General features: G+C 44.2%; 1 protein-coding gene across 1 annotated transcript in view; it reads left to right on the forward strand.

The window, feature by feature from the left end:
- The window catches only part of CHRNB3 (cholinergic receptor nicotinic beta 3 subunit), a 31,972-nt gene extending 13,435 nt beyond the window's left edge, over nt 1–18,537 (forward strand). Inside the window, exons 3-7 of the mRNA XM_070459758.1 lie at nt 969–1,013; nt 10,911–11,020; nt 11,274–11,416; nt 11,448–12,187; nt 14,729–18,537. Coding sequence (XP_070315859.1) covers nt 969–1,013; nt 10,911–11,020; nt 11,274–11,416; nt 11,448–12,187; nt 14,729–14,863 — 1,173 coding nt within the window. The 3' untranslated portion in view covers nt 14,864–18,537. The remainder of the gene's footprint in view (nt 1–968; nt 1,014–10,910; nt 11,021–11,273; nt 11,417–11,447; nt 12,188–14,728) is intronic.
- Nucleotides 18,538–23,743: the final 5,206 nt, after the last annotated feature.

Raw genomic sequence — 23,743 nt, forward strand, 5'->3', positions numbered from 1 at the left:
TTGCTGAAAGGAGGTGGGCCGCGGTTAGGAGGGCATCTCTCTGATGGGTTTACTGGAGCTGCCAAGGTGAAGAGCAGGCTGGGCTGAGCCCGGGGCTGCCTCGGTGTCCTCTGGGCCAAGCCAGGGTGGGCAGGGGTTGGAGCAGAGAGAGCCGCAGTGACAGCCCCAGAGACAGTCCCTGGGTGACCCCATTCCCTCCTGGACCCCCTGGGGACCCCAGACCTTTCCCTGACACACCCCCGTACCTTAATTTTCCTATTGGATTCACACTTCTACCATGAGGTTCCTGGGGAAATCTGTGAACTTTGATAACCCAAATTTTGCAAAATCATGCTACTGCAGTCCCCAGAGTCCCAGAACAATCTTCCCCCATTGGCCATATCCACTCATCATCACCCCCTCCCCTGAACTGACTCAAAGCCCAAGATTCCTTCTAGAAAATCATACAAGCCCCATCTACCATTCAGCTAGTATTTCATTCTGCTTCACACCCTTCCTGCACCTTTGGTTATGCAATTTATACAAATATCACCACAAGGAACTGCTACTTGCTCTCATTATTATTTTCATTTTAAACAAAATAAGCCTAATATTGTAGGGTCCCAAAGCCACTGGGCTTCCCTGGCGACTCAGGCAGTAAAGAATCTGTCTTGTAATGCAGGTGACCCGGGTTCAATCCCTGGGTGGTAAGATTCCCTGGAGAAGGGAATGGGAACCCACTCCAGCATCCTTGGCTGGGATATCCCATGGACAGAGGAGCCTGGCAGGCTACAGTCCAGCGGTTGCAGAGAGTCAGACATAACTGAGTGACTAACACTCACTCAATGCCATTTAACTGTTCTTAAGTTGAGAATCCTTCCAACTTTGGACTGCTCAAAGGTAAGATTTCAAGAAGTCTCTATGACAAAAAAAAAAAAAAATCCAATACACAGTTTCACTTAATTTGAATTTAATTTTCCTTTCCTTAGGATGAAAAGAATCAGCTGATGACAACAAACGTGTGGCTCAAACAGGTAACTGTCAGTCCAAGGACTCTACCTTCTGTCTAATTGTCACCGTTCTTTTCCACTGAGAAAGGTTCCCATGGGAAAATAATTATTTTAAAGAGTGCATTGAGTTATTCAGGGAGACATTTGGGAGTGTTGGGGGAAGGGTTTCTTCTTTTTAAAATTTTCTTCCATGCAAGTCGGAGGTCAGTCTGGAAGCTCGTAGGCGCTGTCTTCTTGCTCCTGGAGGGGGTTCACTGAGCGGGTGGGTGGGCAGGTGACCCTGACTCTGAGTCCCAGGCACCAGTCCCTGGGCTACTTGAGAAAAGGGGGGCAAGTTCCAGAGTGCAATTTACCCCACTGAAGCTAAGACAACCGGATGAGAAAATCAGGGACAGTAATTCCCCTTCCTGCCCCTGGTCCTCCCTAGGGTGTTGCCCTTCCCCTAATGCTGTTCTCTAGAAAGAGAAAATGGGATGACAGAGGCCCCCCCACTATCAACTTCAGAACGAGGTGAAGCCCAGGTCAAGACGCTGAGTCCACAAAAGCAAGGGAATGATGTTCAGCGCCCAGCCTGACCACAGCCTGTCTCCTGCTCATTCTAGAGTTGCCAGGAAACAGTTACCCTTCAAGTAATACCTATGTCATGTATAGGAGAAAATATTGGTACTTCTTTGGCAGGAAATGAAAAGGTTGATTTAACTGCTTTCTTTTTGGTTTTGTTAGCAATTACTTTTTTTTTTCTTTTTTACCAGAAGTCCAGATATTACCTACTCTCCCAGAGATTTTAAATCTAGATATGTTAGCTATCTCATTTAATTTTAACACATGTACATAACATTCTTCACTTGTTCATGTTGAAATGAGTTAGTTATCTGTTCCAGTTTAGTGCACACTCATTCAGGTCTTTCTGCTAATGGTTTATAAGGAACAATAAAAGTTAAATAAAAGGATAAAACACTCTAAGGAGATTTTCTGGACCTCATCTGGGGTCATCAGATTTCACCCACTCAAAGTTTTTGGTCAGATTTGGGTAATAAGTATAAATTTTGCTAGTTTCTAGTTCTCTGATTCTTTCCTTGGTAGATATGTTAGCATATTATGAAATAGATCTGCATGTTATTTTACTTGTAAATAAAAATGTTCAGGAGAAAATAATAAGCTGGGAATGTAGGTATAAAAATACAATTTAAATAAATAGGGACTTCCCTGGCTGCCCAGTGGTTGAGACTCCAAGCTTCTGAGGCAGGAGTCATGCGTTCAATCCTTGGCCAGGGAACTAACCACACGCTGCCTGGCATGGCCAGATTTTTTTTATGTAATAATAATTTTAAAAATAAAATGAATAAATGTATTTTTCAATATATATTCCTTGGGACTTATCCTACTTTTACACTTTACAGGCTGTGGAATTTGAAGGTATTTTGAGTTCATAAAAGTCAGTAAGAAGTCCAGTATTTGCATTTTCACAAAAAGAAGAAAAATTTTTTTCTGTTGAAGTGTAAATAAGCTTAGGACGTTGGCAAAAATAAAACAGACTCTCACTCCTCCACACACACCTCCTCCAGCTGCCCCTTGAGGTGACAGTCTTACACATAACACAGCGGTCGGGGACCCTTGGCCTTTGAGTTATAGGGACTTCTCACTTGCCTGAGATTTTGGAAACAAGAAGTCATTTCAGGCGAAGAGAACAAAATTAGACATGAAGGGAGGAAACCGTCTTTCTCGGGCTTCAGCTGTTCTTTGGAAATGACCTCCAGCAAAGCGAGACCCCTGGAATCGTGGTCTGATGTGCACCTCCAGGTCAAGACAGAACCAACACCTAAAAATCCCTGAAGAGAGCGAGAGAAATCTACAGGGGGAGGGCGCGAGTGGCTAGCTGACATTTAGAAAAGCCTGCTGGAAACCTGGGTTCCCATGTCATAGAAGTAACAGGAGTAACATGGTTTCATTGCATTAATTTGCAATGGGTTGTCATAGCTCTTATCCATTTAGATTTCTGAACCTCTCTAAATTAGCAAAGTGGCTATCATTACGCCTGTTACCAGAAACATAAGAGTCTGCTTCATCTGGTTAGAACCAGCTTTCCCCAGCTGGAGCCTTGTCTGCACATCTAGCCTCATGCAAAACATCCAGCCCTATTTCTAAATTAGAGGAATATCCAAAGTAGGAGCAACCACTGAGAACATGATGAAGCTATGAACCCACTCACACGGATTGGGTTTGGAGTGGGAATGTCACAATAGGTATTAGCCAACAGGGCCTATGTTGTGGTACAAACAGTGTGGGGGCAAAAAAGATAGGAGAATCTCTGGCCTGGTGGCAGGCAGGGAGGGCTGCATGGAAGAGGAGGCATTGGAGCTCCACCACAATGTTTATACTTTCTTTTTTATTTTTTTAAGTGTAAAAGAGTAAAGGAAAGGACTAAAGGAAACAGATGCAAAAAGAAGATAAAACTGACATTTAAAAAAACTAGCACTAGTGTTTTACACAGATCTCAGTTTCAGAGCAGCCAACAACAATGTTCAGATTTATTGAGCATCTGTTAACCTTTAACCTCTGGGACCTCACATGAAGCTGTTCTAAAAAGGCATTTAGGAGAGAATGAGGCTGGGAGTCACTCCATTGATTCCACAGGGTTTATTGAACACCTACTAAGGGCCAGGCAATCTGCTAGATTCATGATGTACAGAGCATAAAACGCAACCCTGCCTTCAAAGAGAGGATCTGGTGTTAGTTGTGTAAAAATAACCTCTGTAATATGATAGACACCATAAGTAAAGTATATACATACGATACTGAGTTATTACAATAATGACAATGAAATGGGGGACAAATCATGGAAGTCTTCCAAGGGGAAGAGACATTTCGGAGCAGTCTTGCAGGATCAGTAAAGGTTCCATGATCCATAAAGGTGGAGAAATTGTGACCCACCTGAATAGGTTTCCCAAAAACATGACTTCCCAAAGCTCTCACACCAGAGCAAAGCTGTAAGAAGCTCTTTCCAATCACCTCTGTCTACCTCAGTAAAAATAAAGACAAAAATGACCAAACCTCTCTTTTCTCATTGCCCTCTCAGACACTGAAAAATGCTCCTTAGTTCATTTCCATGGAGAGAATAAAATTCTGCCTGCTTGGTCCTGAAGTAGTTTTCCTGCAGCATACCCAAGTGAGACGACTGGTGTTTGGTTTTGTTTTTTAACCCACTTCCTCTGCTCTATCTTCTATTTCCTTCATCTTCGTCTGGTATATTTAGACATTTCTCTTCTATCCTTCCAACCGCAGACCTTTACAGGCACAAATTTAGTGACATCCTGAGAAAGTCCTCTATGAAGAGCTATTTTTGTGTTATTGATTTTTATCTTGCAAACTTGTTTGTCTTCATACTTCCAGAGAGTAATCTAAACCCTACAAGTCAGAAATAGATTCTTAAGACCGACTCACTACAACTCTGTGAAAAGGTCTTAACTGCCCCAGCCACTCAGATTCCACTTCGTCTTTGTCAAGGGTAGGAAAACCGCATCGCAAACACCTGAAGGGGATGGAAGACAAAACCAACCCTTCCTCACTGACAGGACGGTTGGCCCTTTGCCTAGATGTTACCCTGTGAATAATCCCTCTGACAACAGATGTCAAGAGTACTCACTCAACTAGCGCTTCCTGAATACCTACTATGTACCAGGGCCATATAGGGCACTGGGCCTCAACTCTGGGGGCAAAATCCATGAGCCAGAAGGTTCTGAGCGGCCAGGTGTTACTGCCGCTGAATGTGGGCTGCTGTCCCAGACCCCCGCAACCCGGGGACACAACGCTCCCTGAATCTTACAAGGACAGCACCTTGGACCAATGTGGTTTCTCCAACAGCTGATTCCTGTGTATTTCATTAGTTCAGTTCAGTTCAGTCACTCTGTCGTGTCTGACTCTTTGCGACCCCATGAGCTGCAGCACTCCAGGCCTCCCTGTCCAACACCAACTCCTGGAGCCCACCCAAACTCATGTCCATTGAGTCGATGATGCCATCCAACCATCTCATCCTCTGTCGTCCCCTTCTCCTATTTATTTGGCTTATGCCAGGTCTTGGCTGTGGCATGTGGGATCTAGTTCCCGGTCCAGAGATTGAACCTGGGCCCCCTGCATTGAGAGCACAAAGTCTTAGCTACTGCACCACCAGGGAAGTCCCTGAATCCCTGTTTTAGATCACAGTAAGTTCAGAAACACGGAGGCCTCATTGCATGGATCCCTGCAGCTGGTTTTGGAGGAGAAAACCAAGAAGCTGGCTTTAAAAAAAAAAAAAACCTAAGGAAAGGCTGGCCTTGCTGTAAGGTCTGGGCCATCTCCCCAAAGCCTAGTTATCTTCCACAACCTGCATGAGCACCTATACATCTAGGGATTTACCTTAAACCTCTGTCACCATCTTATCGCCTTCCTTTTCCATGGCCTCACTCTGACCTTAGCAGAGGAGGCCCTGCCATATGATCTTCTGATTCATGTGGACCCGGAGAAAGAATCAAGTGAGTCAGTGATCCAGAGTCTTGCTGCATAAACTTGGCAGGTCACTTCCTCTCTGACCCTCGGTCTCTTCATCTATGAAATAAGGCAACAGCCAGCGGCAGTGTCTCTGGGTGGTTAAACGGCATCATGTGTGTGCATGTGGCTCCTCTGAGGTCTGGCAGGTAGTGGAAACTCAATAAATGTCATTTCCTGGTGCCCTCTTCATAGACTTTCTCATCTTTTAATGACAAATCCCATTTCTTGGCCGTGACAACTCAGATATATTGGGATTATGGTGGTGGTTTAGTCGTTGAGTCATGTCCAACAGTTGCGACCACATGGATTGTAGTCTGCCAGGCTCCTCTGTCCATGGGGATTCTCCAGGCAAGAATACTGGAGTGAGTTGCCATGCCCTTCTCCAGGGGATCTTCCCAACCTAGGGATCGAACCTGGGTCTCCTACATTACAGGCAGATTCTCTACCGACTGAGCTATGAGGGAAGCCCCAATGGGAATATGAGACATATAATACACCATGTTGCTGTCTTTAAGATTAAAATAAATCAACAATAATTTCATTAATTTAGATTTTTTTTTTTTTTTGGCCATATCACATGGCTTGAGGGATCATCGTTGCCCAAACAGGGATTAAACAGGGTCCATGGCAGTGAAAGTGCTAAGTCCTAACCACTGGCTCTCCAGGGAATTTCTGACATTAATTTAGTTTTAAGAATTTCACACCTGACTTTGAGGTAACTGAAAATCCCAGGGGTGTCCCAGAGGTTGCTGATCAACCAGAGTTTGCACCAGCAAGGAATATTTGTTTTTTACTATCTTTTGGTCTTGGGATTAATAATCATTAATTTTATAATAATATTTTTTTCTAATTATTAAGAATCATTAGAGGACTTCATTTATTACTTTAAAAAGTCATGAAAGTTTTTTTTAAGTCTTATGATTTAGGTTTAAATGAAATTTGGTTCTGGATTGTTCTGTAGCTTGACATTTATGAATGATATTTCAGGTAATATATGTAAGAAAAGAAAATTTTAAGGGAATATATATGATATGGATTTGAAATTGCACTTTTTGGAATTAAGAAAGCTAGACTGGGAGTATTTTTCTATTTTTTTTCCCTCAGTCCGAGATTAACTTTGGTATTTGGCCCTGACCTCCCCTGTGCTCCACTGTTCTATAATAATAACAAGCTCTCAAGCCCGGGACTGCTGCAAAGTGGAGCTGATGTTTGTACAGAGCTTTGAGAATCTTGGCAGGGACATGCTGTGTGAACACTGGGTACTGTTTCTAATCTCCTGCTGTAGAAAGGCAGGGACAGGAGGTTAATCTCCAACCCCAGGGTTTCAGAGAGAGAAGGGAAGTGACCAGGAAGCCTCACAGTCCCTTAGAGAGCAGGACAGAGGCTGTGGACTCTGAATCCTCACCCTGATTCAGCTGACTTTAGCACAAGCAATGATGCTGTGGTGTGGGGCTCAGCCGGCATCATGGTGGACCATGTCCTGCTGGAAATTCGGTGAGCCCCTTTGATGGGCATGTTGGCAGGGACAGCATCTCTAATTCCCCAGGTCTGACCTCAGAAGGACACTGAGGTTGTAAGGAATGTCTCTCCAGTCGGGAGACCCGGGTTTGATCCCTGGATTGGGATCCCTGGAGAAGGGGATGGCAATCCACTCCAGCAGTCTTGCCTGGAAAATCCCATGGACAGAGGAGCCTGGCGGGGCCCCAGGCCATGGGGTCGCAAAAAGTCAACACAACTGAACGACTGACACACACACTCCCCACCAGGAGTTCCCACAGAAAGGAGTGTGAGTCTGTCTGGGAGGCAGAAAGAGGACTGAATGTTCTATCACGGGTTCTGGTCTGAGGCAGCCCTGGGCTAGGAGGACAAGGTGGCCCTGCTCAGAGCTGGTATAAACCTCGCATATTTGTGGGATGGATTAATTTCCCCCAAATATCAAGCTTCCTGAAGCTCGGCCTCTGGACTCCCTCGGGCCACAGCTGTCCATCCTGCTGCTGGAGGTGCAATGGGCAAGACAGATCTTTCCAACGGACCCGTCTCTCCCCTGGGGCTTGGCCCATTTCCCTGAGCACAGTCTGCACAGCTGCTGTGTTTGTGGAGATTTGCCCCCGGAATCTGAGCTCCCCACCTTCTTCCTTGGCTTCAATAAAGGTGAGCAGTTCCTATCAAAGAGAGACTGAATTCCAGAAGCAGGAGATTGATTCGGAGATCTTTAGGTTCCAAGCAGGGAGACACTGTGGGTTTGGACTCACTGACTCTGCACTCACTTAACACTGATATTAAAGACGGGGCCAGAGTGTAAGAGACCAGCTCCAGTCAGTCTGCCCAAACACGTGTTTGTCCCCAAGGCTCATCGCCTGCAGCTTGCTCCCTTTGCTGTCACTGTTTGGTCGCTCAGTCCTGTCCGACTCCTTGCGACCCCATGGACTGCAGCACGCCAGGCTTCCCTGTCCTTCACCAACTCCTGGAGTCCACTCAAATTCATGTCCATTGAGTCGGTGATGCCATCCAACCATCTCATCCTCTGTCACCCCCTTCTCCTTTTGCTTTCAATCTTTCCCAGCCTCAGGGTCTTTTCCAGTGAGTCGTCTCTTGACATCAGGTGCCCAAAGCATTGGAATCTCAGCTTCATCTTCCGTCCTTCCAATGGATATTCAGCACTGATTCCCTTAAAGTTTGACTGGTTTGATCTCTTTGCTGTCCAAGGGACTCTCAGGAATCTTCTCCAGCACCACAATTCGAAAGCATCAATTTTTTGGCACTCAACCTTCTTTATGGTCCAACTCTCACATCCATACATGACTACTGGAAAAACCATAGCTTTGACTGTATGGACCTTTGTCAGCAAAGTGATGTCTCTGCTTTTTAATATGCTGTCTAGGTTTGTCATAGCTTTCTTTCCAAGGAGCAAGTATCTTTTAATTTCGTGGCTGCAATCACCATCCACAGTGATTTTGGAGCCCAAGAAAATTAGATCTGTCACTATTTCCACTGCTGTTCCCTGCTTGAGGTCTATTTTATATGTAAAAATATACTTTTCATATATATAAAGAACTAAAACCTCAGTCATTAGAAAACAAACAACCCGATTAAAGAATATGCAGAGGACTTAACAACCACTTCACCAAAGAAAATGTATGGATGACAAATAAGCACATGAAGAAAAGCTCAATGTCATTTAGTCATTAGGAAAATGTATAGCAAAAGCCATAAGGAGATACTCAGTTTACAACTATTATAAACATTTCAGTGTGATTCTACCCAGGACTGGAGATGATGCCAGACAGCTGGAATGCTCATGCATCGCTAGTGGGAACAGAAAATGATCCAGCCACTTGGTGTCATATAAAGTTAAACATACACTCACCCTATGACCCTGCCATCCACTCCTAGATATTTCCCCAAGAGAAAAGAAAATGCTTTTCACCCCCAAACCTACAAAATTTATAAATAAATTTTTATTTATAATCACTAAGAATTGGAATGAATCCAGATATTTTACCTGGTGAATGGATAAAAAAATAATTGTGGTATATCCCCACAATGGAATACTTCTCACTAATAAAAAATGAACAACCTACCTAGAATCCAAAAAGGTATTTCAATAGGTAAAAGAAGTCAGGATGGAAAGGCCATAGACTGTGATTCCATTCTCTGGCATTGTGGAAAGGCAACATTATAGGATCAGAAAGCAGAGCGGTGGTTGTCAGGGATGGGGGAGGTGGGAAGGTTGATTACAAAGCGCAGCCTAAGAAAATTGGGGGCAGTGAAGCTGTTCTGGTATCTTGACGGTGATCATGATTATCCAGCTACTTGATTCTAGAACTGGACACAGAAGAGTGAATTTTATTGTATGTAAATGTTTTAAATGTAAAAGTGAAAACAAACCACAAATGCTGCTCTGGGTTCCCTTCAACGTTTCTGAGATTCAGACTTGCTGCTGATGGTAGAAGTCTCCCTGTGTTAGCTACTGTTGTGTCCGACTCTTTGAGACCCCATGGACTGCAGCCTGCCAGGCTCCTCTGTCTATGGAATTCTCCAGGCAAGAACACTGGAGTGGTTTGCCAAGTCTCCTCAGCAGGAGACAAATTTATTCACAGGAAGGAAATTGTATTTGCTTTTCAAAGTGGGCAAACGAAGAGGAAGAAGAGAGAAGCTTGTGAGTTCTGAGTAAGCATGGTAAATGCTTTATTAGTTTGAGCTCTTACACTGTCAGTCTTCATATGCATGGTTTTCCATAAGTAGTCATGCAGTTTTTCTTAATCCTTTAGAGTATAGCTTTCTAAAGTCCCTATCTCTTTAAATTTGGTGTTCAAGGGTCAAGCCTCACAAATATTGTCTAAGAGAGATGGTGTCTCATCTGGAGTGTATCATTCCATCCTTTTCCAGGTATCATGCATATTTCAATACTGTACCATCTAGTGAATCATCCATCTGCTGACTCCTGATTTTTTAATGACAAAGTTGGCATCACTGGGCTCCAGGGAGCCTCATACTGGGCACACCCTCCTGTCTTTCTGAAATGTCATTTAATATTATCCTGCATTATTCCTCAACTGTCCGCATGACAGATGGTGGGATAATTCACTTTCAGGTCAGATTTCATAAGATTCTGGATTCCAAATATTTCTAAGTCCACTTCTACTGCAATTGGGTCATCCATACATCATCCTTTTGACCTTCATAACCCAATCAATTAATGGTTTTGTTAATCTGGATCCTTCAGCCCCTGTAAACCATGCTAAATGATTTCATTCTATTATGAGGAAAAATATGCAAGCTAACGACATTTAGCAATATAATTTAAAACTGGATTTGGTGCTTCACAGAATAAGAACAGATTAGAATGTAAAAGGAAATTCTTGGAAAATATTTTTCCATTGGGTAAAACTTATAATGTCCTCAGTAGTCAGCAGATGCTGGATATTTCATATTAACATATTGTGAGGATCTTTGTCCAAGACTCTTGATTGATATTCAAGATCATTTATATCCATTTTCATGAGATAACAATATCACTGGATGGACCAACTCTCCAAGAAGAAACTGAGTTAGAGCTGTCTTTGCTTTCCTTTTGTTTCTTCAGAGAAAATAGGCTGAAAACAAATAGGTCACAAATCAGTGAAGTTTGTTGCTGAGCCTCTGTCATTTGTGGGGTAGTCATGGCAATTTTGGAATTCCCTGGCTGGACAGGTGTGAGAGTCTAGAGCTTCAAACACCAGGCTGGCTTGGGTATATCTTCAACTGCCCCGAGTCAGGGCCATAGGCCTAAAGCAGATGAATTTCTCTTTTAAAATAAAACATGAGATTCATAAATTAACATAAACTTGAAGATTCCAAACTCGAACTGATTTTTCAGAATAAAATTATTATTAATTTATATTCATTTCCACACAGGAATGGACAGACCACAAGTTACGCTGGAATCCGGATGAATTCGGTGGGATTCATTCGATTAAAGTTCCATCAGAATCTCTCTGGCTTCCTGACATAGTTCTCTTTGAAAAGTAAGTATCACAAGAAAAATCCGCTAGTCCAATGAGGAATGGAAATAGAAAAACCCAGTTGTGCCAAAATAATTAAGATAAAGGTACAACCTTGAGGAAAGAACTGTTTGTTCCTTTTGGAAATCTTGTTTGATGCTGGGATAGGAAAGGAATAAAATACAAATAGGACAGCAGTGGGGAGAAAAAAGGCAGGAGGGGGGGATTGCTGCTAATCTGTGTTAGACTAACAGTCCAGCGAACCGTCTTTCCACAGTGCGGACGGCCGGTTCGAAGGCTCGCTCATGACCAAGGCTGTGGTCAAATCGGACGGCACCGTGGTGTGGACGCCTCCGGCCAGCTACAAGAGCTCCTGCACCATGGACGTCACCTTCTTCCCGTTCGACCGGCAGAACTGCTCCATGAAGTTCGGATCCTGGACGTACGACGGCCATGAAGTTCGGATCCTGGACGTACGACGGGACCATGGTGGACCTCGTCCTCACAGACGAGAACGTGGACCGGAAGGACTTCTTCGACAACGGGGAGTGGGAGATCCTGCACGCCAAGGGCACGGCCGGGGGCCGGAGGGACGGCGCCTACTGGTACCCGTTCATCAGCTACTCCTTCGTGCTGCGCCGCCTGCCCTTGTTCTACACGCTCTTCCTCATCATCCCCTGCCTGGGGCTGTCCTTCCTGACCGTGCTGGTCTTTTACTTGCCTTCCGACGAGGGCGAGAAGCTCTCCTTATCCACCTCTGTCCTGGTGTCCCTGACGGTCTTCCTCCTGGTGATCGAGGAGATCATCCCGTCTTCCTCCAAGGTCATCCCGCTCATCGGGGAGTACCTCTTGTTCATCATGGTCTTCGTCACCCTGTCCATCATCGTCACCGTGTTTGTCATCAACGTCCACCACAGATCTTCCGCAACCTACCACCCCATGGCCCCCTGGGTTAAGCGGCTCTTTCTGCAAACCCTTCCTAAGTTACTCTGCATGAAGGACCACGTGGATCGCTACGCTCTCCCAGGTAAAGAGGAGAGGAAACCCGCCGCGAGAGGTCGAGTCTTCGAAAGAAAAAAACAAAAGCAGATGAGTGACGGAGAAAAAGTGCTGATTGCTTTCCTGGAAAAGGCGACGGATTCCATCAGATACATTTCCAGCCACGTGAAGAAGGAGCATTTCATCAGCCAGGTGAGGGAACAGTTGAGAGAGCCGACTGAGATTTTTAATGTCTGTCTGCAACAGACGGGGTCCCTGTTTCACACGTGACCTTATCAGCTACCTATAAGGGCTTCACACAAGCCCTGACACAGAATAGGGACTTCAGTATGAATTTTCAGGGAGACCTTCACAAAAACAGAATGAGCAAAAGAGAAGCAACTCTAGATTAAGCAAGACTCCTTCTCATTAGATGTGATTCTATTTAAATAATTCAATTCTCCATTGAAGTTGTTTGTCCAGGTCTCTGGTCTCTTATTTCATTTTTTACGGGATGATGGATAGCTCTATTCAGAATATTTGGAAATCAGAAAACAGAAAGAAGCTTTATATTAATACAAAAACATGATGTAACAACAAGTATTTAGTTCACAGATTTAGTTTTTAAGATGTGGAAAGGATGTGGATTTCTGACTCAAAACAGTCCTGCTTGCAGATGCTACCCGTGTTCCACGTGACTTGAGAAAAGCTACTTAGCCTGAACTTGTTTTCTGAACTCTCCCTTGGAGGGAGGCATTACTGACGTCAAGTACAAAATATGTACCATGTGCCCATAACACATGGTCTCATGACGTGCAGACAATAAACATTAATCCTTATCTCTCTTCTCTCCATCCCTCCCTCCTCTAAATGCTGCTTCCCCTGAGGAAGACAAATATTATTTGACATATAAATACTCAGCACAAACGGTAGTCTGCTGCTTAAAAAGAGTTAATATTTATACCAGTTTATACAGTTTCATTATTTTACTCTAAAATCAGTGAAAATGAGTGCCAACAGCTAATGCCATAAACAAACTTAAGAAAGAATAGGTTTTTCAACAAACATCTTCTGTATTTTATATGGGCACTGCCTAGAACCTCCTCTCTCTTACAATTTGTCGTTTTTTAAATCCACTGAAAAAAAATTTTTAAAGCACTAGGGAAAAAATTGCTGCTATGGAACAAGCATTTCAGCTATTCTTAAGATTTTTTATTTCTTTATTTACATCTTTTAGAAATTCTAACACAAAAATTTAAACAGTTTTTTATAGACTTCTCTGGTGATCCAGTGGTTAAGATTTCCAAAGCAGGGGATATGGGTTTGATCCCTGGTCAGACAGCTAAGATCCCACATGCCTTGTGGCCAAAATAAATAAATAAATAAATACCGAAGTAATGTTGTAACAAATTCAAAAAGACTTTAATAGTGGGTCACATCAAAACTAAAATATTAAAATTTTTTTATAAAAACTAGCTTTTAAAAGATTATAAAAATAACACATCATTGGCATAAGGAATTGGGAAAATATGAAGCATTTAAGATGATTCATATCAGTAATAATCCTCCACTTAAGATTGACATTTTAAAAATTAAATGTGTTTATTTTTAATTGGAGGATAATTGCTTTATAATATTGTGCTGGTTTCTGCCATATATCAACATGAATCAGCCACAAGTATACATATGTCCCCTCCCTTTTGAACCTCCCTCCCACCTCCCACCCCATCCCACCCCTCTACGTTGTCACAGAGCTCCAGATTTGAGCTCCTGCATCATACAGTGAATTTTCACTGGCTGTCTAATTACGCATATGGTAGTGTGTGTGTTCCAATGCTACTCTCTCAGCTCATCCCACCCTCTCCTTCCCCACTGTGTCCACGGTCTGTTCTCTCTGTCTGCGTCTCCACTGCTGCCCTGCAAATAGGTTCATCAGTACCATCTTTCTAGATTCCATATATATGCATTAATATGTGATATTTGACACTTAACATTTTCATCTTATTCATGGTTTTCCCTAAGGTTTTATTTCTAAACCTCTACGTGCACAACATTTTCAAGTTCTACATCAGCATTTATGTTCCATCTAGAACAGCGGGCATCCTGCTCAGCACTGTTTTCACCAAATCCCCAGGCAGTAGGAGTGGGACATTTATTTTCCCTTGAAAGATCACAGGCCTGGCCTATGAGACTCCCCCAGCCCGCAGCTTGTCCTGGTCTGGCCTGGCCCTCCCAGGCTGCAGACCAGTCTCCCAAATTCCCTTCCTGCAGAGGGGCTAGGTCTCCTCTGGCCCTCACCACTTCCTGTCATCTCTGCCAGGAGTGTCCCCCATAGCCCTACCCAGCTGTGGAGTGGGGGAAAAGAGGTCACTGAAATAAGTGACCACACAGATCCTTAATTTATAAATTCGTGCTATATTTCCTATGTCATGTCAAGAAGCATCACAGTAGGAGATGCTGGCTTTTTATTCGGGTAAAAATCAGGCCTTTTCTGCTTTAGTCAGTAATGTTTACAACTGCATCAGTGATTCTGTTGTTTCTGTTTTACGTCCTCGATGTTCCCCTGAACTTGAGCCATGCACCGTTTTCTTGGGCATCAACCGTGAGGTCCCAGGAAGCCGATGTCTCAGGGGAGGTACCAGGTGCATTCGGAAAACTGGAGGGCTGTGATCCAAATAGGATTGCTCTGAAGTCCCTGAACTCAGAATAGCCGCGCAGCATCCTGAATGGAAGGTGTCTCTTTCTCTTCGGCAGGTGGTGCAAGACTGGAAGTTCGCGGCTCAAGTTCTCGACCGGATCTTCCTGTGGCTCTTTCTGATCGCCTCCGTCACCGGCTCGGTCCTGATTTTCACCCCTGCTTTGAAGATGTGGCTACACAGTTACCATTAGGAGCAGGTCTCCAGAGCGATCTAACACACGCCCCTAAAGACAGAATCACACCTCAGAGCTGACATCCAGCCCCCATGTGTATACAGCATGCACACGCACGTGCTCATCAGGAGGCCCCGAGGGTGGACAGTGTCTTATGTCATCCTCAGCGAGGCTGAACCTCGGTTGCCATGACAGCAAGTTGGGTGTCAATTAAGCAGACCCTCCTCAGACCCCGGCTTTGGCTTCCACAGACCCTCAGGGAGAAACTGTGAGTCCGGGTCTGAGATCGTGAGCCTGCAACACACAAGGACGGTTGCTGTGTTTCACCAAGAACTCCAGGAAAGGGAAGACTCCAGGGTTGGCTGGTGTCCTTAGGGGTTTTGCCTGGCTGCCAGCTGGCACTGGCATCATTATGCTGTAGCCATGCGCCTGCCCTGCTGGTGAGCCGTTTGGGGCATCACACTGGCACCAGGGCACGGCACACCTGTCATTACTAAGATTCCAGGAAGACTGGTGACTCGAGTCCCCCCAAACCTGGCGTTCGTTCCACACGGTCCACTCAAGAGTGTGGTCCACCTCTAAGCCAGGTTCCTCGTGGCTCCTTCATAGGCTCTCGAAGGTTTTCAGGTGGTCACGCCAGAGGCTGCTGTGGATTGAGACCTGCTATAAGGTCATAGCAAAATAACTTGCAGTAGAAACAGTGTCATCGGCTGCCAGGAGGGCAGTCATTATACCCATTCTCTTTTCCCTAGAAAACTGAAATTCTAAACGTGCTCTGATAATGGTTTTTTATGTCCCCTCATCTAGTCTAATCCATTTCAGCAGCATCCTCCGGGCTGCTCACCCAGTTTTTTCCCTCCCCCTCCCCTCTCCACTTCTTCCTTCTTCTTCAGTTCTACTCTCTTATAAATTTCAGTTATACAAAGCAGTGTTATCAACAGTGGTCACCTTGTTTTACATTAGATCCTCTGACCTTATTCATCTTATAACCCAAAGTGTGTACCTTTTTACCAACCTCTCCCTATTTCTCTGCTGCCTAGCCCCTGGCAACCACTTCTCTCTGTTTAAGACTGTTTAAGATTTGTTTTTTCCTAGATTTCACACATGAGTGAGATCATCAGTATTGTCTTTCCCTGTCTGCCTTATTTCAAAGCAGCATGTCCTCTGGGTTCATCTATATTGCTGCAAATAACAGGATTTCCTTCTTTTTATGGCTGAATTGCATTCCACTGCATACATATCACATTGGCTTTATCCATTAATCTGTGGACAGATAGACGCTTAAGTTGTTCCATGTCTTGGGTGTTGCCAATAATGCTGCAATGAACATGAGGGTACAGATATCACTTTGAAAGAATTATTTTATTTCCAGGAGTGGAGTTGCTGGAGTGTATGGTGGTTCTATTTTTCATTTCTTGAGGAACCTCCATACTCTTTTCTGTAGAGGCTGCACCAATTTACATCCCCACTAATAGTGCCCAAGGAGTCTCCTGTCTCCACATTCCTGTCAACATTTGTTATCTCTTATCTTCCTTATGACAACCATCTTAATAAGCACGAGGTCATCCCTCAAGGTGGTTTTTTTTCTTTTTTTTTAATGTTATTTATTTGGCTGCATCGGGTCTTAGTTGTGGCATGCAGGGTCTTCATTGCCTCATGTGAGGTCTTTCATTGCAGCTCACAGATCCTGTAGTTGTGGTGGACAGGCTCAGTCGTTGCTTGCGTCATGTGGAAACTTTGTTCCCTGACCAGGGATCAACCTGCCTCCGCTGCATTGCAAGGTGGATTCTTATCCACTGGACCACCAGGGAAGTCCCTCGCTGTGGTTCTGATTTGTGTTTCCCTGATGCTGCATTTCCTTTCATCTACCTGCTGGCCATCAGAGTGTCGTCTTCAGGAACATATCTATTCAGATCCTTGACCCATTTTTAAACTGGATTATTTGGGTCTTTGCTACTGAGATGGTCCTTGCATGTTTTGAATAGAAACCTCTTACTGAATGTGTATTTTGCAGATGTTTTCTCTCCTTCTATAGGCTTCCTTTTCATGCTGATGGTTCCCTTTGCTGTGCAGTCCCACTCCTTCATTGTGCTTTTACTGCCTTTGCTTTGGTGTCAAATCCAAAAAAAAAAAAACCATCACCAAATCCCATCCCATTTCATTGCCTGGTCCTGCCCTCCGAGAGCACCCACCCCACCCTGTCTCTGAGACTCATGGGAGAGGCTCACAGACTTTTCTCTCACAGATGCCAAACCGTGGATTTTAGCCTGAAACAGCTGTTCTCCTTTCCCAGGTCTAAATCCAAATCCTTCTCTGGATTATTTTGTGCGGGGCATGTTTCTTATAAACTCTTTGCAGCTGGCACTTAGAAAATCCGGTTTAATTATTTAACCTTTTCACGCAAATTCTTACCATCATTATGTTGAACCTTATTTATGCCATTTTGTTTGTGTTTTCTGTATGATGTTTTCTTGTTCTTTTTTTTGCTCCTTTTCAGCCTTGACTGAATTTCCTTTCCCTCTTCTTCTTCTCTAATGATTGAAAGGGATGCACTCTTTTCTAGTAATCTATTAATAAACACATTTGAATCTTTTTTTTTAACCAGTGTTGAGAATTTTAACACCTGTCCACTACACTCTAAACAAAACCAGATACTAAATCACCTTCACCTCCCCCCTTTCCTTATCACCTTTTGTGTTTCTTCTAAATCAGCCAGAATTTAGCTCATTATTCATTTTTTATATTATGTGTCTTTTTCTTCTGAATAATGTCTTGACAACACATTTTATCCACAACCCCACTGGTGGTGGTTTAATCGCTAAGTCATGTCCAGCTCTTGTAACCCTATTGACTGCAGCCTGCCAGACTCCTCTGTCCATGGGATTCTCCAGGCAAGAATACTGGAGTGGGTTGCCATTTCCTTCTCCAGGGGATCTTCCCCACCCAGGGATCAAACCCAAGTCTCCTGCATCGCAGGCAGATTCTTTACCAACTGAGCTATGAGGGAAGCCCAACCCCATTATAAACAATTAACTGTATTATTCATTTCTTGGTTCACTGTTGTTGGGTTTTTTTAATCTTAAATTTTCTCACTTTTCTAATCCTGTTTTTCCTGATGCATGTCATTTCAGAGGACTCCATCTCCAAGTCATTTTTGCAGAAAGTTTTGAGTGTGTTAGCCTTTCTGAATCCCTGCATTTCTGATATTGTCATTTATTCTGCCCTCACAGATTAGGTGGACCGAGTGTGAAATTCTGAGTTTACAGTCATTTTCCCTCAGAACTTTGAAGACATTTTTCTTCAAAATCCCATGTTATAAATGAGAACCATGGTGACAGATGATTCTTATTCTTATTGCCGTAGACTCCCATTTTTTCTTTCCTGAGACTCTCAGGCTTTTCTCTTGATCTTTGGACTTTAGAAATAATCTCCTGTTTGCTGTATGTGGACTTGCTCTCTCTCTGTCTCCTTATCTTGGCACTCGATGAATAATGTCTTTTTTCAACTCATACAAATATTCTTATCTCCCTTCTTTTATTATTCCCTATCTCCCATTCTCCTTCCCCTTTCTTTCTGAAATTTCTAATAAGAGGATCTTGGTATTCCTATATGTCTTATTAACTTTTCCCTCCTACTTTTTATTTAAACTCTTTACATTGTCAGCTTGATGTTGTAGCTGACTCATTTGCGTCACCGTCTTCTATTTAGCTCACCTACCCCGGTAGGGGAATGGTATGCTTGTAGATAAATCATGTATTTGTTTTCTAAGAACTCTTTAATTCTTTTGGGTGTCACACCCTCTGGACTATCTTAAGGATACTAGTTATAGTTACTTTAAAGTCTCCTTCTATTATTTACATTAAGAACTTTTCTTCAGGGGGTGAGCTTGCTGATTTTTGATGCTTTTTCTGTGGTCATTTAACTCAAATATTTGGAGTTTTTTTTTATTGTTTATTCACCTGACAGGAAAAGCAGTTTTTCGTTACAGTAAGTCTGGCCCCAGCCACTTTTCTTTACCTTCTTATGATTAAGCAAGCATTTCTCTAAGGTGTGAGAACAGCTCATCTTCTACATTTGGGACACCCCTTCCTTCATGGTGGCCGGACGTGAGCGCAGGCACTACCCTAATTCTCTGATCTGGCGCACACTCTAGTTTTTCATGTATCAAAATGACCACACCAGTGAGGACAGGCCACAGAAGCCGTGTGAGAGTGGACAACCAGCAGCAGCTCCTCCAGCCTTCACTCGTCTCCCTCACACAGAATCTTAGGAGTATTGTGGGGTTTTGCTGGAAAAGATGCAATTTCTTTGGCAGTCACAGTTCTCCTGCACGGAACCGCAACGTCCATTGCTCTGTTAGGTTTGACCGTAAATCCAAACTCATCTGTCCTATGCCTTTCAGCCATCCCCACCAATCCAGTCTATGAAAGCATCTCAGCCATCTTTTCAGTACTCCTATGCATTCGTGTTCATTTTACACATCTTCCAAAATATCAGTGGGATTTGGAGGACAAAAAAGAAGAAGAAAAGGAAAGAAACACATCGGCCAGCCGTTTATCCTAGAACTCTTTTCTAAATCTGAATCCCTATAGATGGGTCCAATTGTCCATGGCAACTGGACCCTGAAAAATCAGCGAAAGTGGTATCACACCGTGAGAAGAGTGGGGTCTCTTTGAAGGACTGAATGACCTTGACTTTGCTGCCTGGTGGGTGGTGGATGTGAATGTAGACTAGAAAGATGATTCCGTTGGGAATAGAATTGCGAATTTCCCAGCAAGAAAAAGTAATGCATGTCTTGATGTTAATGAGCCATCAGCGTTCAGATGCGGCAGGAGGACCGTGTGCACTCTCTCCGGGGCCCTGCAGACCTGCTCTGTCAGTCTTCTGGATCTTTGCTGAAGTCTCCAAACTGCTGTTCCTGCCTCGAGGCACTCACCATCCTGTTCACACCAGCTAGCCCTTCTCCTTCACGCCCAATCTCTCCTTCCCTGTGCCCTTGATCCCACCTCCCGAAAATGGCTCCTTTAATTACCCTCCTGTGTTGTACAGTTTCCTTTCCTGCCAAGTGCCTGAGCACAGAACCACAGTGAACAGAAATGACAGCATTTTTTCAAATAGCCTGGACTGCGTTTTTAGACTTATTCCACTCGAATCACTCTCAAAAGCAATTCTAAACCTCAAAAGAAATCACATGTATGTATTTTGGGTGTTTAAATAATGTTTAACATGATCAAGGCATTTGTTTTCAATAGATACATGACAAAGTAGAAACTAGGACACTAGAAATCTTGGGTTCTTGACCAGCCTTAGGTGAGACACTTGCCCTCTCTGGTTTTTATTTTCCTGGCCAATAGCAAGAGGTTATGACTCATGACCTTGGAAGACCTCTCCTGCTCCCAAATTCTATACTTTAGAGATTAAATACTGGACCTTTAACAATTTTTAAACCACACAAATTCTCGTTGCAATTTTATTCCTGTGGGAAAATGTAATCGGCTCTATCACTGCTTTAGGACAGGATTTGCAGGAATACATTGTGATGAAAATCAAGAATTCCCAGCCTTAGTCCCTAATGGGATGGTGGACTCAAAGGGCAAGTCACTGTTCTTCATTTTATTGAGAACACTGTTGACTGAATTCATTATTTAACTTGATTTAGTTCATTTAGTGTGCTGGGTAAATAACAGTACTGATCTTGGAAAGATGCATTTAGATTTGAATTCAGTTTTAAATTATGAAAAATGTCACACAGAACACTTTCCACAGCAAGCCTCTTTCCGACCATACACAAACACAGCAAAGGTCAACCATTGCTGTGTGTGCCTGAAGCTTAAGGCTCATCACAGCTAAACTGGGAGGTGATGATGGTCTCAAATGTGGGGAAGGATAAACATTTATATAGTGTGATAATCCTAAGGAAGTCGCTGCAGAAGGTGACTGTAAAGCAAAGAAATTTTATTCATATGTGTAGCAAGACAAAATGAACAAAACGTTCCAGCTAATTCCAACAAGTGGACATTTGGAGACCTGTGAACTTTCTATCTCACATGATCGTGTGTGTGAGCATGCAGGACACACCTGCTGGCACACACAGGTGAGAGCTGTCCTCAGCTGTTCTCAATCTTCAGCTCTCTGCTCACACCCCCTCCGCATGACGTCATCGCAGAACACACAGCCCTCTCTCCCGAGCTCCTGACTCTGAGAGTCTGCGGTGTTTTCAGCCCCTGATATACAGTTTAGAACATAATTGTTCTCTATTGCTTTATTCTGTGAATTTTATTTCCTCAGCTACACCATAGCATATAGTCTGTTCCATCCCCAATGGCATCTAATAGAGTTGAGTATGTGGTCATGGCTTAGTTAATATTTGCTGATTAATTAACTCAAACCACAAAGTTTGGATTGGGTTATTTGTCTAAAATGAGGACAAATTTGTATTCTTGCTCAGCCTCTCCCAATATTTCCAACTCTGTGTGTGCACATGTAATTTTCAGTATGCATCTTAAACAAATCTTTTCTTATATTAAAAAAGTTCTAAAATGCTATGATCATACTTAAAGAATCATTAATTTCATGTTGAAGTTTACCTATCTCAAGAATAGCCTAAATTAAGAACTAGCTTGTCTAAAGTAGGGTTCAACCTGTAGAGCTATGCCTTTTAAATCTTTTAATTTCTTTCTTGTCACTGACTTCTTGAAAGGAGTAGATCAGTTTTCCCCCAAGAATGTCTCAAGTTTAGGATTTGTCTGCTTACTTGCTTCTGGTATCAATTAGCTTCTCCCTCTGTGTCCTGTATTTCCTGTGTATTGGAAGCCACAACTATAATCTAGCTCAATATTGTTGGCAGAATACATCACAGATGATGGAATGTAGCTTCTATTTACCATATAAGGGGATATACTATCCAGCTGTCTTATCATTCATGTTAAAACTAATCCCTGGATTAAGGTGATCTGTCCACCTTAATCTACTGGTAATTTTAGAAGTATAGTCTGTGGCCATAACACACAGCAAAGTTACAAAGACTCTTACCTGTGACCTTGGTCCCTTTAAAAATGGTCTCTAACCAGCTACATTAGAACACTATAATTTTCAAAGAGTACTATCTTTATGCTGAGGTGGGGTTTTTAGTGTAATCACTTTTTCTTGGAAGCACCTCCTATTATGTATTAAAATGAACTTGTTTAACTAATAGCTATGGTGACTACCACTTATATTTAACCTGATATACATTCCTTCTTTGCAATAACACTTTCTATTCAGTATGTCAGTAAAATAGTAGTGAAAATAAAAGCAACGTTATTTTTTTTGTTTCATGGACAATCTTAACATTAGGTAAACCAAAAGCAGCAATATATCCACTGGTGTGTGTTGTCACACCTCCGGGCAGGGTCACCTGGGCTGTTGTAGGATTGGACGTGTCCCTGAAGGCTCGGGGGTGGGCCCTGCCAGGCCAGAAGAATGAGGTCTCCTCGGGGAGGTCAGCAGGAAGAGGACGCATTGTGAAAACTGACTCAGGCCACCTCTCAACAGCCCTGTGAGAAAAGGTGTGGTGGTTTTGGAGAGTGTGAAGTGTGTGGTGTATGTGGAGTGTGGGGGGTGTGGTAGGTACAGCAAAGTGGTAGTGATGTGCGTGGTATGTGGTTAGTGTGGTGGGAGTGGTAGAGTGGTGTGGGTCATGTGTGTGGGGTGTGGTGGGTGTGATGTACATGGTGTGCGGTGGGTGTGGTGGGTGGTGGGTGTGATGCACATGGTGTGCGGTGGGTGTGGTGGGTGGTGGGTGTGATGCACATGGTGTGCGGTGGGTGTGGTGGGTGGTGGGTGTGATGCACACGGTGTGCGGTGGGTGTGGTGGGTGGTGGGTGTGATGCACATGGTGTGCGGTGGGAGTGGTGAGTGGTGGGTGTGATGCACACGGTGTGCGGTGGGTGTGGTGGGTGGTGGGTGTGATACACACGGTGTGCGGTGGGTGTGGTGGGTGGTGGATGTGATGCACATGGTGTGCGGTGGGTGTGGTGGGTGGTGGGTGTGATGCACATGGTGTATGGTGGGTGTGGTGGGTGGTGGGTGTGATGCACGTGGTGTGCGGTGGGTGTGGTGGGTGTGATGAGTGGTGTGTGTGGGATGTGTGATGTGATTACTAGGGACTAGCGTATGTATGGTGTGTGGTGAGTGGGGGGGTGTGTGTATGTGTGTGTGTGAGGGGTACAATAGCAGTTCTGGCTGAGAATCGCTAGTCGCACCAAAAGGTTCAGATAATAGTTTCCAAGTCAAAAGCCGGCTGGACAGGGGAGACGCCCCTCCCTCATCTCCCTGTCCCCCCGCCGCACCCGAGAGGCACACCGCAGGCCTCCAGACGTCGGACTGATGGGACAGCCTATGCAGACGCTCTCCAGGTCCCCAGGTGGTGCGCCGAGGTCCCCAAATCCTCCTCCTCCCCGCCCCGCCCAGGGCCCTTCCCTACCCCGGACCCTGTCCTTCCTGCCTGACCGCCCTCGACAGCAGGGATCAAGCCTCAGTGTGTTTGGCCAACTGCTGCCCACTCACAGCCCCGCAGGCAGATTTTGTTTGGCTGACACCAAGACCTAATGTTTGCTTACTTTAGTAGCGACATTTTAAAGTTAGGAGATTTTATATAAAAAGCTGGATTTGGGGTTTATCTTGAAAAACCAGATGATCAAGCTTCCCAGACCACGTTTAGCGTGATGAGCAGAACGCGGGGCCCAGCCGGGGGAAATCCGCCTCCGGTGGCAGCGGGCAGACCCTGCAGGGTGGGCCCCTCATGGTGGGTCTCTCTATACATGTCAGCATCTGCTGACGTCCAGGCTTTTCTCCTCTGCCCGCTGTCTCAGCCGGGGGAAGCGCAAACACAGGGGGCGGTTAGGGGGAAAAACCTCA

This window comes from Odocoileus virginianus, chromosome 32, assembly GCF_023699985.2.
Source record: "Odocoileus virginianus isolate 20LAN1187 ecotype Illinois chromosome 32, Ovbor_1.2, whole genome shotgun sequence".
Taxonomy (NCBI): domain Eukaryota; kingdom Metazoa; phylum Chordata; class Mammalia; order Artiodactyla; family Cervidae; genus Odocoileus; species Odocoileus virginianus.